At 40.8% G+C, this 15,223-nt stretch overlaps 1 protein-coding gene across 1 annotated transcript in view; it reads left to right on the top strand.

Annotated features, from left to right (window-relative positions):
* Nucleotides 1–15,223, top strand: part of LOC139712126 (uncharacterized) — a 150,655-nt gene that overhangs the window by 2,697 nt on the left and 132,735 nt on the right. The window contains exons 2-3 of the mRNA XM_071623993.1: nt 1,292–5,212; nt 7,791–7,865. Coding sequence (XP_071480094.1) covers nt 1,292–5,212; nt 7,791–7,865 — 3,996 coding nt within the window. The remainder of the gene's footprint in view (nt 1–1,291; nt 5,213–7,790; nt 7,866–15,223) is intronic.

Genomic DNA, 15,223 nt, shown 5'->3' with positions numbered 1-15,223 from the left:
CCTTTTTTATTGGTTCAAATTAAGATGTTTGAGTATTATACAAGAATTGACCAAGATTGTGGTAAGCAGCATTTGCTAGTAAAAGAAAGAAAGGCTCAAATGACAACAAAAAATTCCCATGTCCTATTCCATATGATTTGTTGTAGTCCTTTCAAAAAAAAAAGGAAAGTGTACTCTTAGCATACAGATGTATTGAGTAGTGAACATCAATCTTCATGTGTATTGATGTCATATTAACCAGGTACAAAGATACACAGTACCTTTGAATTAAGCATCCTTGCTTCGATATACGATGTAATTCCTAATAGATTCAAAACATTACAAACAATTCCTATACACATTGGCTGAACAAGCATAAGCTGAGTTCGTGTCTTGTATTTTCTGTGATTGAACACCCAAAGAAAATTAAGATATTACGGCAAATTGGGTCATTTTCTCTAGGTTGAAAATGCAGTAGCCTACGCTTGAATGGGCAACAGGTAAATTCACCAGTGACTTTTGTAACAAAAAATATTTCCTGGGAGCATTCCTCATTTCCAGTGAGGTTTGTCAGTGAATGAATTTTTGCTCATACCCCACCTGCAGAATCTCCACAGCCGAGTAATTCTTAAAGAGTTCTTTCCCACAAGTTAAATGGGAGGTAACTGTGCTTTTCAAATGGACCCCATAGAGCAATTACCAATAACCTGTCTGATCCTGTGCTGTTTGTGCTTAGCATTTGCACCAACTGCTGTTGTCAGGTTCCTCAATGTGCTGCCTTTCCAACAATGCTGACAAAAATATGGAGAATCCACAAATGAAGAATTGGTTAGTGTGAAGCCTCTGCTTAGATATACTATGTTAAGAGTAAGATCTGTGGAAAATCATGCATTCTTAGGCTGTGGGTGAATAACATTTCAAAGACTTCTGATATGGATGTGAGGTCATCTATTGCCAATCTTTGCCACCTAACATTCTGAGAAATGGTTTCCTTTCCCTTTTCTTGCAAAGGGTGCCATATTGATATTTGATTCACATTTATTTTTTTGCAAGGTTTGATTTAATGTAGTGGAAAGTGAACAGCCTACTAACTTTGCTTTGTGTTCTGTCTTGCTGGTATTTTGGTTTTCTAGAATAGCACTAGTAGTTCATACTCACTCTTCTTTTCCTTTAGAAGGCACAGCATGAGTAAAACAAAATCATTATTGTTTATTGTATGTTGAAATAGAATTCGCACTGAACGAGGGTTTTTCAATGATTTGGGAAGGGATTAGTTTGCTAGTTATGAGTTAAAATGGCATTGTTGTTGCAGCGGAAACAAAGGAGGAGGATAGCCAGGATTCACAACTGGCTGTGGAGGAAAAGGAGATGGAGAAAGAGGTTGTGGAGGGAGATGCAGCTCCAGATGTTAGTGAGGAACCTGCTGGTGAGGTGGATAGTAAGGAGAAAGAAGATGTGGAGGAGGAAAACCAGAAGGAGAGTGGGGAACCAGAGAGTGAGGCTGCTGCAGTCGATGTGGAAAAAGAAGAGGAAGGGGAGGTGACCGACGAACAGTCAACAGAAGAAGTTCCCCCTGAGGAACAGACAACAGAGCCAGCTGCAGATGAGTCCAAGGAGGATGCCAAGGAAGAAGTCACACCAGAGGAAGCTGAACCTGTAGAGGAAAAGGAGAGCAAGACTGAGGACAAGCAGCAAATTGACACTCAAGAGGAGACAAAAGAGACAGAAGGAGATGGTAATGATGGAGATGAAAGTGTGCAAGAGGGTGAAAAGGAAGAGGTACCTTCTCCCCTCGTGGAAGGAGAATGTAATCAAAAAGAGGATGAAGAGAAAGAAGCAGAAGTTACACCAGATGCTGCAGAAGGCGGTGAAGTAAAAGAAGCACAAGTCAACCCTGAGGAGCCAGCTGACAGCACAGATGCTGTTGAAGTTGAAGAAGAGGTGAAAGGTGTGGCAGCACAAGAGGAGAGTGAATGCTTAGAAGCTGAAGGAAAAATCACAGAGGAGTCAGAAGGGACAGAAGCTAGCAAGGAGAATGTAGAAGAAGATAAGGCTAATGAAGGGGCAGCTGAAGAAGAGGACCAAGCTGTGGAAGCAGTCAGCACCGAGGAAGCACAAATGGAGGAACAACAGATTGAAGGTGAGGAAAAGGTAGACAAAGTGAGTGAAGAACCAGTGCAAGATGAAGACAAACCTGCAAATGAAGCAGGAGACAGTCAGCCAGAAGAGCAACCACAAGAGTTGGAATCTGCAAACACAGCAGGAGATGCAGATGCAGAAAAGAAGGAAACACCTTTGGAGTCAGTGGACCAACCAACAGAGCAGGAGGATGCCCAACCAGTTGATGCAGATGAGAAGGAAGCTGAGGAGGAACAGGTCATGGCTGAGGACATGGGGGATGCTGCAGAGGAGAAGACAGAAGAGAGCACCCAGGAGGAAGCAGCTCAGCAGGAAATGGAGACAGATAAAGCAGCTGCAACTGATGAGAAACCAGAAGACCAAGATGATCAACCAAATGAACCAAGTGATGAAACTACTGACGAATATGATGGCAGATCAAAGAGATTATCTGCTGCTGAGCTGGTAGAAGAATTTGGCCTCACCTTAGATGATGAAGGTGAAGTTGATGTGGGCGATTCCAGTGTTGCTAGTTGTGATCCAGTCGTGGAAGAAACGGTAGTGCCAACAAAACTCAAATCAGAGCATGCTTCTATTAAACTTGATTTTCTTGCAGAAGCAGATCACAAAGACACAGAAGAAGAAAATGCAAAAGAAGATGAGACATGTGATGTAGTTGATGGCATAAATCCGAACCAAGACAGCCCAGAGGATGACACCATGGAAGAAGTTTTAGACAAAGAGGCATCAGTGGTGGAGCAGAAAGAGGAAGAGGGAAATGTTGCTGTTGAAGATGTTAAAGAACCCGAACAAACTACTGAAGTTGATGAAAATGAGACCCAAGAAAAGGACATTTCCGTCGCTTCAAATATTGAAGAGACAGTAGGTAGCGAAGATGTGCCTGCAGATGCTCCAAGAGAGGTTGAAGAATCAATTGATGCAGATGATGATTCAAAAGCAGAGCAGCTTTCAAACCAAGACATGGTTACAACTGTTGTGGAAGAAAAAGCAGCAGATGGTGAAGAATTGTCACAAGACATCCCATCTGAACAAGCAGAAGAAGTATGTAAAGATGAACCTGCAGGTGACAAAGTGCAGGAGGAACCCAAAGAAGAATCTGTGGAAGTAAAAGAGGAAAATGAGGAGTTGTCAAAAGACAGTCCATCAGAAGAAACTGTAGAAGCAGTGCAAGAAAATGATAAGGACACAAATGTGGATGAACCATCAAGCCAGGAAATGGTCGAAGATGTCAAAGAAGAAGCAACAGAAGAAGTATCAGTTGAAACAGAAGAAGCGCCAGAGGAGAGTCCTAAAATTGTGGTTGAAGAAGTTATTGAGGATTCCGCAGAAGTTGCTACGGAAAGTGAGCCATCCAAAGACAGTCCCAAAATTGAGGTTGAAGAAGCCATCGAGGAATCCACAGAAGTAGCTACAGAAAGTGAGCCATCCAAAGACAGTTCGATAGAAGAAGCAGTAATAGACACAACTGAGGCGGAGGAACCAGTCAACCAGGAAGTGGTGGAAGATGTCAAAGAAGAAGCAACAGAAGAAGTATCAGTTGAAACAGAAGAAGCATCAGAGGAGAGTCCCAAAATTGTGGTTGAAGAACTTATTGAGGAATCCACAGAAGTGGTTACAGAAAGTGAGCCATCCAAAGACAGTCCGATAGAAGAAGCAGCCGTAGACACAACTGAGGTGGAAGAACCAGTCAACCAGGAAGTGGTGGAAGATGTCAAAGAAGAAGCAACAGAAGAAGTATCAGTTGAAACAGAAGAAGCACCAGAGGAGAGTCCCAAAATTGAGGTTGAAGAAACCATTGAGGAATCCACAGAAGTAGCTACAGAAAGTGAGCCATCCAAAGACAGTCCGATAGAAGAAGCAGCAAGAGACACAACTGATGCAGAAAAACCACTCAGCCAGGAAGTGGTGGAAGATGTCAAAGAAGAAGCAACAGAGGAAGTATTGGTTGAAACAGTAGAAGTATCAGAGGAGAGCCCCAAAATTGAGGTTGAAGAAGTTATTGAAGAATCCGCAGAAGCAGCTACAGAAAGTGAGCCATCCAAAGACAGTCTGATAGAAGAAGCAGCAATAGACAGAACTGATGCAGAAGAACCACTCAGCCAGGAAGTGGTGGAAGATGTCAAAGAAGAAGCAACAGAAGAAGTATTGGTTGAAACAATAGAAGCATCAGAGGAGAGTCTCAAAATTGAGGTTGAAGTTATTGAGGAATCCACAGAAGTGGTTACAGAAAGTGAGCCATCCAAAGACAGTCCGATAGAAGAAGCAGCAATAAACACAACTGATGCAGAAGAACCACTCAGCCAGGAAGTGGTGGAAGATGTCAAAGAAGAAGCAACAGAAGAAGTATCAGTTGAAACAGAAGAAGCACCGGAAGAGAGTCCCAAAATTGTGGTTGAAGAAGTTATTGAGGAATCCACAGAAGCAGCTACAGAAAGTGAGCCATCCAAAGACAGTCCGATAGAAGAAGCAGCAATAGACACAACTGATGCAGAAGAACCACTCAGCCAGGAAGTGGTGGAAGATGTCAAAGAAGAAGCAACAGAAGAAGCATCAGAGGAGAGCCCCAAAATTGAGGTTGAAGAAGTTGTTGAGGAATCTGCAGAAGTGGCTACAGAAAGTGCACCATCTAAAGACAGTCCAGCAGAAGAGGACCAGGCAGAGACTGAAGAACCCAAAGATGTTGAAGACACTCAAGATGTCAAGGAAGATGTTTCAGCCGAGGAAGCATCACCAGTGCGGGAGGAAACTGGGGAACCCAAAGAAGATGTGATAGAAGAAGTAAAGGGGCAAAGTGAAGAGGTAGCCATGGTTACCCCTGCTGCAGAGGTTGCTGAAGTTGTGGAAGCAACTGAAGACAAACCAGAGGTGGAAGAATCGCCAGTCCAGGAGGAGCCTTCGGCAGAACCGACCAAGAAAGATGAAGCCTTGGCTGATGATGTTTTCAGTGGAGAAGTGACGAATGGAGTGCACATGAATGGGCATGACAAATTGCCCTTGATGAATGGACACCATGAACCTTCCAATGAGAGTGCAACGCCCACCACTAATGGAGTGGACACGCACATGGATGATACATCAGCACGTGAGGAATCAGGTGAGTGTGGGGTTAATGTATAAGGAACAGACAAGGACACGACAAATGAAATATATAAACACCAGTGCAATGTAGATTGGTACTCGTTCTCAATAAGAGTTTCCTATTTCTTGACGATTGTGTACATTGTCAAAGGAACCACATAAATGTGAAAATGAATATGGCATGTTATCAAACTGATAAGAAGGAAGGAGGTGAAAGTCATTTGTAGGCAATGGACATAGTTGGTATTTTTTGTGGTTGGTCAAGAGAGGGGTAGTTTAGAAACTTCAGTATTGCTCTGAAACCCCCCCCCCCTGCTTTCTATCGCTGTCTGCTTCCAGTCTTGTCTTGTTCCATGTTCCCTGCATCCCTCAATCTTGAATGCTTTCGTGTGTTTAGAAGTATGTTAGTGAAAGTAGATGTAAAGATTAGACACCAGGATTGCCTTGCTTGAAATATCAGTAGAATTCCGTACATGAACCATGTCACATTAATAAGAGTAGTGTAATGAATGTAGACTGTGCATTTGACATCATAGAAAGCATCCAGTCTGTAGAAGGGACTACCAATCAGTACTGTGTTTTTGCACAAAGAGTAAAATGCCCTTGCCTCTCAACCCCCCTCCCCCAAACAACACACCAAAGCCACTCAAAAGTAAAGCAGCTCAAGAACCTACTTTCAGCATTGATACAGTGGTGGAGACTTCAGTTTTTCATACAACCATAAATGCAAGTAATGTGCAATCAAGGATATATTCCAAGTGATCATTACTGATTTCAGTGAACAGGATGAGATGGAATTTCCTTAATGCAGAAAAACAAAGAGGCACGCAACAGACACTTGTGAAGGATTTGGTTAACTGTAAGCACCAAATTCAGGAGAGCACTCATAAATGAATATTACTGAAAAGAAAATAAACATCTGTGATATCAGTAGCCGTGACAACTACCATGTTCAAAAATATGGCAGGAGTTCACTGTCCCACCATCATTTGTGTCTGAGGAGAAAATTGGTGTCCTTGATGTCTTTTGATACACAAAGACAGGACACGATAAGGACTCTATGGAAGGCTGAACAGCACCAACAACAACAACACAAAGAATCTGCACTTGCAACACCCATGTCCTTTTCATCTCAAAGGGGATTTGGAGTTTAGGGGAGAGAGAGATAGTAAACTTTGGCAAGAATATCGTGATTGTTTGGTGGTCCCTCGTGTCCTGAATGTGCCTGCTGTAGCTTAGAAACGATTCCGTCTCCGATGTGCATCCAGGATGCAACATGTAACATCCACCAAATAGGTCTAGACCATGTAACCATGGCAACAGGGCATGTAGGGAGGAGGAGTGGTGAGACTGGAACCACCTTGGAGAGTTCCTGATCCCAGAGGCCCGGTCCTCCAACCCCCTTCCTCCTCTCCCTTCCCCCCTCCCCTCCCCCTCCCCCTCCCCCTCCCCCCCCCCCCCCATTCCCCATTGTTGTAACCTAGCTCCATCCTGCTTCTTGACATGGTACTACTAGGCTGATAAAATACAACTACTTTTCTTCCCAGCAATTTCATGCAAAATGTTTAAGTCAACAAATGTTTTTAGGGAGGAGGAGAGTAAACAAAAGTAGTAATTATTAAAGTCCTGGCTATTTTTTGTCTTTTATAACATTTGAGAATTTTGTAAATTGTTCTTGCTTCAAAGATAATTTTGGAAAACTATTGGTTTTATGAAACTTTAGAGACAGTCAAAGATTTTCAAGAAGAACGATTCTAATCTCTGCAGATTGTTTAGATACAAGTCCCATGATTAGTAGGTTTTTCATGATTTAGTTTGCAGCACAGTACTTTTTCAAGTGAAAGCAATGATTCTGTTTGAAGTGAAAGTTGGAAATGGTGATTATTTATGTCGATGAAGGGCAATTTGCAAGTTTAAAAGTGTCAAGAAAATGAAAGAAAGAGGCCATAATGCTCAAAGGATGCACAAAGCTGAATTATTTGTTACCTTGTTGGAGAATTAGTGAATGCTGAGCAGGTGGAATAGGTTAGATGGATATTACCCACCTTTGCAACGTGACTCATTAACCGCGAGAGCGTGATGATGCTCGATCAAGATGCGAGATATACTCTTACCCTCTACCCCGCCCCGCCCATTCCCTGCCCTCCCCCTCCCAGGTACGTGACAGGTATTCATGTGACGTGATGGCATGTACGCACACACGCTCCTTTTATTCCTTCCCCCCAGCATCCCAAGTGGGTTCAGTCTCACCGATCTCCCATCCAAGTTTGCCACAAATCAGCAGGTGAATCATGCCCTCAGTGCTTGAGATAATGACCCCATCTATGTCTCCAAGGTGCCGTACACCTCATATGATCTTTCGTAAATTATATATGTTAGAAGTAGAGAGTAGAGTTGGTGTAGTTGTGCTGTGCTTGTAGATCAAATATCATGAACTAACCCGAGTGGTCTGATCTCTAACATTTGCTTTGTGTTTTGTTCTACTCCCCTGTGCAATAACACTGTGCCTCCTCTTCCGCCTTCGCGTGTGGTGGTGCGTACTGCGTCCTCTTTTATTCATTTTTTTTTTGCCACCGCCGCCGCCACTGCCGCAGGGCCACCGGTCTCGAGTCCGACGAGTCCGAAGCCCATTCTGGCTCGGCTACGGTCGTGGGAACAGATGGCAAAAGGTAGCAAGACCATTACCCATCATGCCACTTACTTTCCCCTGAATGCATACCCGTGTCTCCACAGTGCATGGGTTCTGACTAGCATCCTGCTTAACAAAAAAACACCATCCTAACAAATGAGCATGCTCAGTGCAAAGCTAATGCAACTGTTGTAGAAGAAAAAAGCAACAACCGCAAATTAAACTAAAAACTAACTTGTAGTCAGCTGCTGTAGCAAAGCATGCTAACGTCTAATCCAGATATGGCAAATAACTCCAATACTCCACTCTCAGTCATCAATATGTATCTCTTTGTTTTTCTCATCCAATTGGCCGAGCTTCTGTGAAGATTTGAAACATGAATCTAACAGCAGTATCAATAAATGGACATTGTATGTTGATGCAGACTGTTTTTATGCACAAGTGAGTTGTGTCCTGGAGCTCATCTCAAAGAGAAACTCTTCTCTTTGTCTGATTTGACCTTTGACCCTGACAAAGAAGAGCGAAGTTGGACAGAACAGCGAAAGGTTTCATCAAAATCAGACAGAAAGTAGGAAAGTTGTGATATTGCGACATTCAACATGTTTGAAAAAAGCCCCACATACCCACAGTGAAATTGAAAACAATGTCATATAAATAAAATTATGCAAATTAGACAAGGGTATGATGTCATCATCCCCCACTAGTTTAAACTAAAAAAATTTCATTACCACTCCCTTTGAATGCATAAAAGTTTCCCTTCAAAAAAGAAATATCAGTAACTACATCATTATGCTCTGTAACTCCAAGGAACGAATTGCTTAATACAGTAACTGTGCATTCTTTATGGAAGTCAGCCTCACTTTAAATGGCCATCACAACTTTAATCCCAGGCTTCAATATCATACCAGGCATCCAACTAAGTTGTTTACCAGGTACCAAAAATAAGTGTCGAATAGTAATGAAGGTTTCATAAAGGAAGTTGAGGGTGGAGTAAAAAATGTAAAAAGAAAAAGAAAAAGAAAAAAAGAAAATAAAAAAGAACACCAAACAAAGCAGTAAGTTTTGCTTTCGGCAATAGTGAATCAATAGCATGTTTTTTTTTTTCGCTCTCACATTTTTCGCTTGATATGCTGCCTGTAGCATTTTCACCTCTGTTTCTTGCCTGTGTAGTCGAGCAGTGCACACAGACAGACCAAAAGACCTTCATATGCCTTCTTTGCTGTGTGACCCTCAAGTGTGAAGTAGGAGAGCGCCCTCTATGGTCTCCCTGAGAATGGATCAGTATCGCTGTGAGGGCAGTCCATGTGTCACAAGGACATTCGCTATTGGGGCAACAAAATTAAACCTTGTATCTCAAAAATGTCAAATGTTCACGAGAGTGAAAAAAACAACAACATGGCAGCCAAAGTCCTATAACAAATGGGATCACCTTTTCTTTGTCAAGCCATGTTGGCTTCATTTTTGAAGACAGCTAGGATTTGGACAAAACATTACTTAACTGGTTATCTAACAATTAATCTAAAAGTAATTTTCACCAAAATTTGAGATACGAGGTCTTATCACACCAGTAATACATTGTCCTTTATTTGTAGTACCGGTAGCCCCTAATTTGATGAAGAATATCATTTCAAGGGGAGGGATATTTTGGTGACAAGTACAAACTCGTCTTAGATTCTGGATTCTTTTGATGATATCTTTTTTCCAGCTGCTAAACCTGAAAGCGTCAAGTCGAGTGATGGTGTGATCCTTAGAACTGGAGAAAACACAGCCTAGACCGATTGCTCTTTGCTATTTGATGATTTTTCTCAGAATTTTAAGGGAGCTACACATGGTTGAATTAAAAGTGTGTGAACTTTTGACCTCTGTTGTCAGCTGAGAGCAAATCTGTCTAGACTCATTTTTTTTCAATTCTTTGGCTTGTGCCATTAGTCGACTTGATGCACCATGTTTGTAGCAGCTTGAAAGAAAGACATGTTATGTAAAAAGAGTCCAGGATCTGGACTACACTGACAGTACTTTACAGTTTAAAGTGATTAATCTATGAACACCATGTTGTACGCATTCACTGCTGTGTTTGTCACAAGCTCTTTGCACCGCTCCATCAGAAAGGGAGAAAAATTGTAGAGCCATGCAGTGGACAACACTCAAAGGAACAGTTGTGTTAGCCCCACACGCTCGTTTTCACGTCAACACTTTTTACCATTCCCATCCATAAGCAATTACTCACACATTTTTGATGCAGTTTTTTTTTCCAGTAAATTTACTGCAATAGAGTGTCATATGGATAGGAATCACCATTTTTCAGTCCTTTGTAGCAAAAATTTAGCTGGCTTCTGTGGAGGCAAAGTTTCTCAGCTGTAATTCTGTCTTGAAATCATGAACAAAGGGAATAACTGCCTACAGTAGTATGAACATTCAGCAAACTTCAAAAGCCCACTGCCCGTAAGATTTGGTAGTTTCCCACAATATTGAAAGATGAAACTCCTGCTGCCAGAATTAAAGGAATTAAACGATCCATTTTAGGAGAAAAAAACTTCTCAGCCACCGATACCTGGGCAATGATCCATGCATGTAGCTTATAAATTTGAAAAAAAGTCCGATCTTTGACTGTGATACATTGTTTTACATGCATGTACCCCAGTTTATTTATTGTGATGGCATGTGTGCCAAATATTAAACCTCTTTAGCCAAAGAAGCAAAAAGGCACCGATTGCTTGCTGCACTAATGCCCTTCTAGCTCCACAAAACTGAAGATTATTTGTTTGTGTAGAGAGCACCTATCCTGCATTTATGCCTTTATGTAGCCAACTCCACATACAAATGTACAATGTACCTATCTATGATATGCATGTTGCACTTTGTAAAATATGTACTATACTGTATATTCGTGTACAAAGAATGTTTACTAATTTTTATGTACGATATGATATTATACAACTATTGATACCTCAAAATGCATGGAAAGAAGCATGCAAAGATTGTTTTAATGAATTCTTTATCTTTTTTCATGTTTTTTTTTTGTCAAGAACCAAAAGACATGGATTCCTCAGATTTTGTGAAGTGTTAATCTCCTCGTGGTTCTGGGGCAATTTTCTGCGATTTGTCAACTTTCACCTTATTTAGTAAAAATGATTTGCTTATGGCCAAAAAAGCATTAAAAAGAATAAAAAGCAGAATCATAAATACACAAGGAAGTGCAAAAACCAACCAAAAGTCATGCATGTGCATGTATGGTGTATTTGCCAGAATTGTATCATCGATTAGAAAATCCCGACATTGTAAACGTGCTTTCAATTCAAGCACTGCACAAGAAGTACCGGTATTTGCTGAAACAATTAACATTCACATATTGTTCTTTCATTTTTTTTAAAGAGAGTGTTGATAATTGATAATGTGGTTGCTCTCATATTCAAAATTGTAAATCAGAAGGAAGACTGAAATTGGCCAATTAAAAAAAAATGCTGAAAAAGTGAAAAGTTTTCGCAGTGTGGAGATTTTCACGACCATCAACTAGCATGAAAATAAAAGCACATGAATATTTTTGCTCGTTATATGAACCATTACATAATGTCTTGATTCCATGGAAGTAAAAACAAGCGAAATTCATCTCGCTGGGCAGAGCGTGAAACATTTCTTGTGTGAAAACTATCCACTTTTGTAGTACCGGTATAGTGTGGGAACACTTTGTCACTCTTCCAGTACATTGCTGTCATAATCAAAGTACCAGGACCCTGTTTCATAAAGCTGTTCGTAAAGTTACGAACAACTTACGAGCGACTGGTGATCAGTTCTGATGTGCTATACTTATCAGAATTTCCATAATTCAGCACAAGAACTGATCACCAGTCGCTCGTAAGTCGTTCGTAACTTTACGAACAGCTTTGTGAAACACCCACCAGGTACTTTGCTTCTTAACCTCCACTTAAGTGCAAAATTCCATAAATTAAGATAAAATTAAGAACAGGTACATAATCTTCTTAATCCAGACATTGCGGTGTGAAATTGAAATGCATCATTCTGAATGGCATAATGTACATGTTATTAGCCTTGAGCGATGGCTAATCAGAAAGAGAAATTTGCCTCAAACAGCTGTTCATGTTCTGCCCTACTAGTGGAGCGTGCCTGTGGGCTTGTTCTACGTAACTGTTATCTCTTGACAGTTTGACTGAAAAAAAGAGAGAAAATTTTCTGAAGTGCTGCGCTTTGCATCAGTTCGTTGTAAGGACATATCATGCAAGCAGTAATTGTCACGAAAAATAGCCAAAGAATTCACATTTGAAAGCTTTGCTCTGTGCAAAACGTTCAGTGCAAGGTGTGCGTCTGTGTGTATTGTACGGTATGAATGTGCCTGTGTATGTATATTTATATGGCTGTGTGTATATTATACATACACTTGTTTCAATGTGTATTTAATGACAATATTGCTTCACTTTGTGACCATCAGTTGCATTTTGCAGAATTCACAGATGATCAGTGATCTGAAACATTCCAAACTGTTATTATTAAGATGGCATACATGTGTGTTTGTGCACTTTTTTTTTGCTATTCTGCTGAAACTTACAATCCTCCATCTTTGTAACATCCTTTCCTGTTTGTTCCTATGAATAATTACACCATTTATATATTGATTATTGTTCTTCTTTGCTCTCTAATGAGTTCATCAGTTTTTTTTTAAAGCTTATGAAGTGGGCTTGCTCCATGACAGTTATACAGTCTGTGCTTGTGCAGAGACCCCAACCCCAAGCACCTTCTGATCTGGAGATTCTCCCGCCTGAAACCCCTAGCAAACGGGAGACTCAAACTTGAAGTGCGCGAAGAGCATATCACGAGCGCGAATCCTTTGCTGTCTAGGGTTCTAGCTCTCTCGCGCTATCTAAGGCTAGTTTTTCAACATACAATGAAATTAAGTAAAAAATCATTTTAAGCGGGAGAAATTAAATCTCAAGCAGGAGAACGGCAGATTCTGCAAAAATGGGCTTTCGGCGGGAGACTCCCGTAGAAAGCGGTAGAGTTGGAGTCTCTGGCGCGTGTGTGTGTGTGTGTGTATCAGGAAAATACACACAGGTACAGTAGCTGTATCCAGGGAGGTGTTGTCTCACCTCCCTGCTGTATCACACATGCCCTGTTTTGCCGCTGCATCTGTATAGAGAAACCTGTCATCCATGCAACATGTTTTGCTTGAAAGCTTTGATTGAAAAAGCAGCCCATGAAATTGAACTCTCTTCATGTATCATTTACCCTGACTGATTCTTTTTTGTTGTTGTTGTTTTGTTTTTCTTTTGGGTGATTATTAGGAGGGAGAGAGGTCATGAGGGAAATTAGTCTTGATACAACTGTAACTCAGACTTTGTTTTTGATGAAGGTGAAACATAAAGGTAGTTTTCACATGTGCCGAGAGTGTGTCATGTGAATCGCGATTCCAGTGATGCATCACTAGAATCATAATGGGAGTGGCACATTTCAGCCGTGTGAAAGCAAACTAGAATCGCGGAGGGTGATTTGAATCATAATTTAAATCGCAATTTAAATAACGTTCTGGCAGTTTCCAGGGATAATTTTCTAGAATTACAAAACGAAACAGTCGTGTACGGATTGACCTTCAAATCATATTCTAGGGGGCGCAGCTTACGGTGACCTTTCAACCACTTCTGCAGGAAAATCGTGCTCCTTAATACTGCTCAAGAAGGATTAATGGGAACCTGTGATGTGCTGTTGATTTTCTCATCAGTGATAGTTATGAGGTTTTAGCTCCAGAAGGCTGTGGGATGGTGAGGCCTTCATCCTCTCATTACATTCATCAGATTTGTTGGATTTGTGACCTTTTTCCACCCTGACTGGTAATCACCTGTCAAAGGTTTTTTTTTTGTTTTTTGTTTTACTCTGAAATATGGAGGACACCCATCTGCCAAAACCTTCAGGCCCAATGCCCCTGAATGACCAAGTTCACCTTCTGTAATAGCTGATTAGATTCAATGTATTCTTAAAATCATTGTTTAACAGTGTTTGATTCCATTATACCAACATTAACAGAAATAAGCTGAATGGTCCAGTATCTCTTATACTATGTAGATATACAACAAAAACAACAACAGCAGCAACAAGAACAAGGACAAGAACAAGAACAACAAGAACAAGAACAACAACAAGAATAACAACAACTACAACGAGATATGAAACTCGTCACGCTGACGAGTTAGGTGATACGCTTGGGGTCATCAGGTGTCGGTCATCTGTGATCGACAAAGAAAAGAATGTGATATAGGCACCTTGAAGTTATATTGAGCGTGCATGCAAAACCGTTTCTCTAACCACTCGGCCACGGGACATCCCCGGAAATGGTAAGGCAAAAAAGAAATGTATAGATATTACAGGGGGAAAAAGTCAATGCCCACTCAACAATCGTGGCCGCGTGAACATGTATTGCATTGCTAGACGGAAAAGCGGCCTTGTAACGACTGAGGTCGCTATGCCATTTCTGGCAACTTGGGAAAAATACGTCCCGCAGACATAAAACCTATAATCGGCTGGTTTTGATACCTTGCCTTTAATCACAATTTTCAGTGTAATGACGTCATCAAATTACAAAACAATGACATCGTCTTGAAAGACAATTGTTCAAAGTACAACACCTCAGTCGTCGTCATTACATACTATGATCGGTTTGACAAAGTCAACCTGCAAAATTTGCTGCAGTCGAAGCAATGTGGTCTCCAACACACAAAAAAAGAGGGATATGGCGTGTGTGTGTGTCTGTGTGTGTGTATAGGTGCGTTTATATACGAACGTGATTTCTACATGGACGAATATGTAATACAAAATTGAAGAAAAAAAACAGTAAAGTAGCTAAGTATTTTGTTTCGTGATCTTGTGGGGTTCGAACCCGCAACCTCACGTCTCTGAGACGTCGCCTTTAACTACTCGGCCACACGTCTCGACGGGAAAATATGAGGAACGTTATGGACTTGAAAGACAGTTGTTCAATGTATAACACATTCATCGTACGTTGTCAGTTTGCTATTGACATGACAATCTATCACATGAATATGAGGCAGGCATTAGTACCTGTATGAAATTATTATAGGCATGGTTATCAAATTGCCCTAAAATTTCCTTATAGTTGCCTTATTTTTACACACAGTTATGCTATCCCTTTAAACTCGTCACAGTTTAATTAGAATCATTAACATCATACATTAGTACCATATTCAATTCCATAGCTGATAACGTTTGCTAATCAATTAAGATTAATTGTCTAGAATGTGTCATATGGCCAACCTGTATACACACGTATATATACACACACAATGCTAAATGTATGTATCAAACATCTGTAACACAACTTTGAACTAACTGTAGGAAGTATCGCTGCACTTATCATCCATACTTTTTATCACTATC

Source organism: Diadema antillarum, unplaced genomic scaffold (genome assembly GCF_040938485.1).
Source record: "Diadema antillarum isolate AM-2024a unplaced genomic scaffold, OU_Dant_1.0 scf00000005, whole genome shotgun sequence".
Taxonomy (NCBI): Eukaryota; Metazoa; Echinodermata; class Echinoidea; order Diadematoida; family Diadematidae; genus Diadema; species Diadema antillarum.
This window is presented reverse-complemented; position numbering and strand designations above follow the sequence as displayed.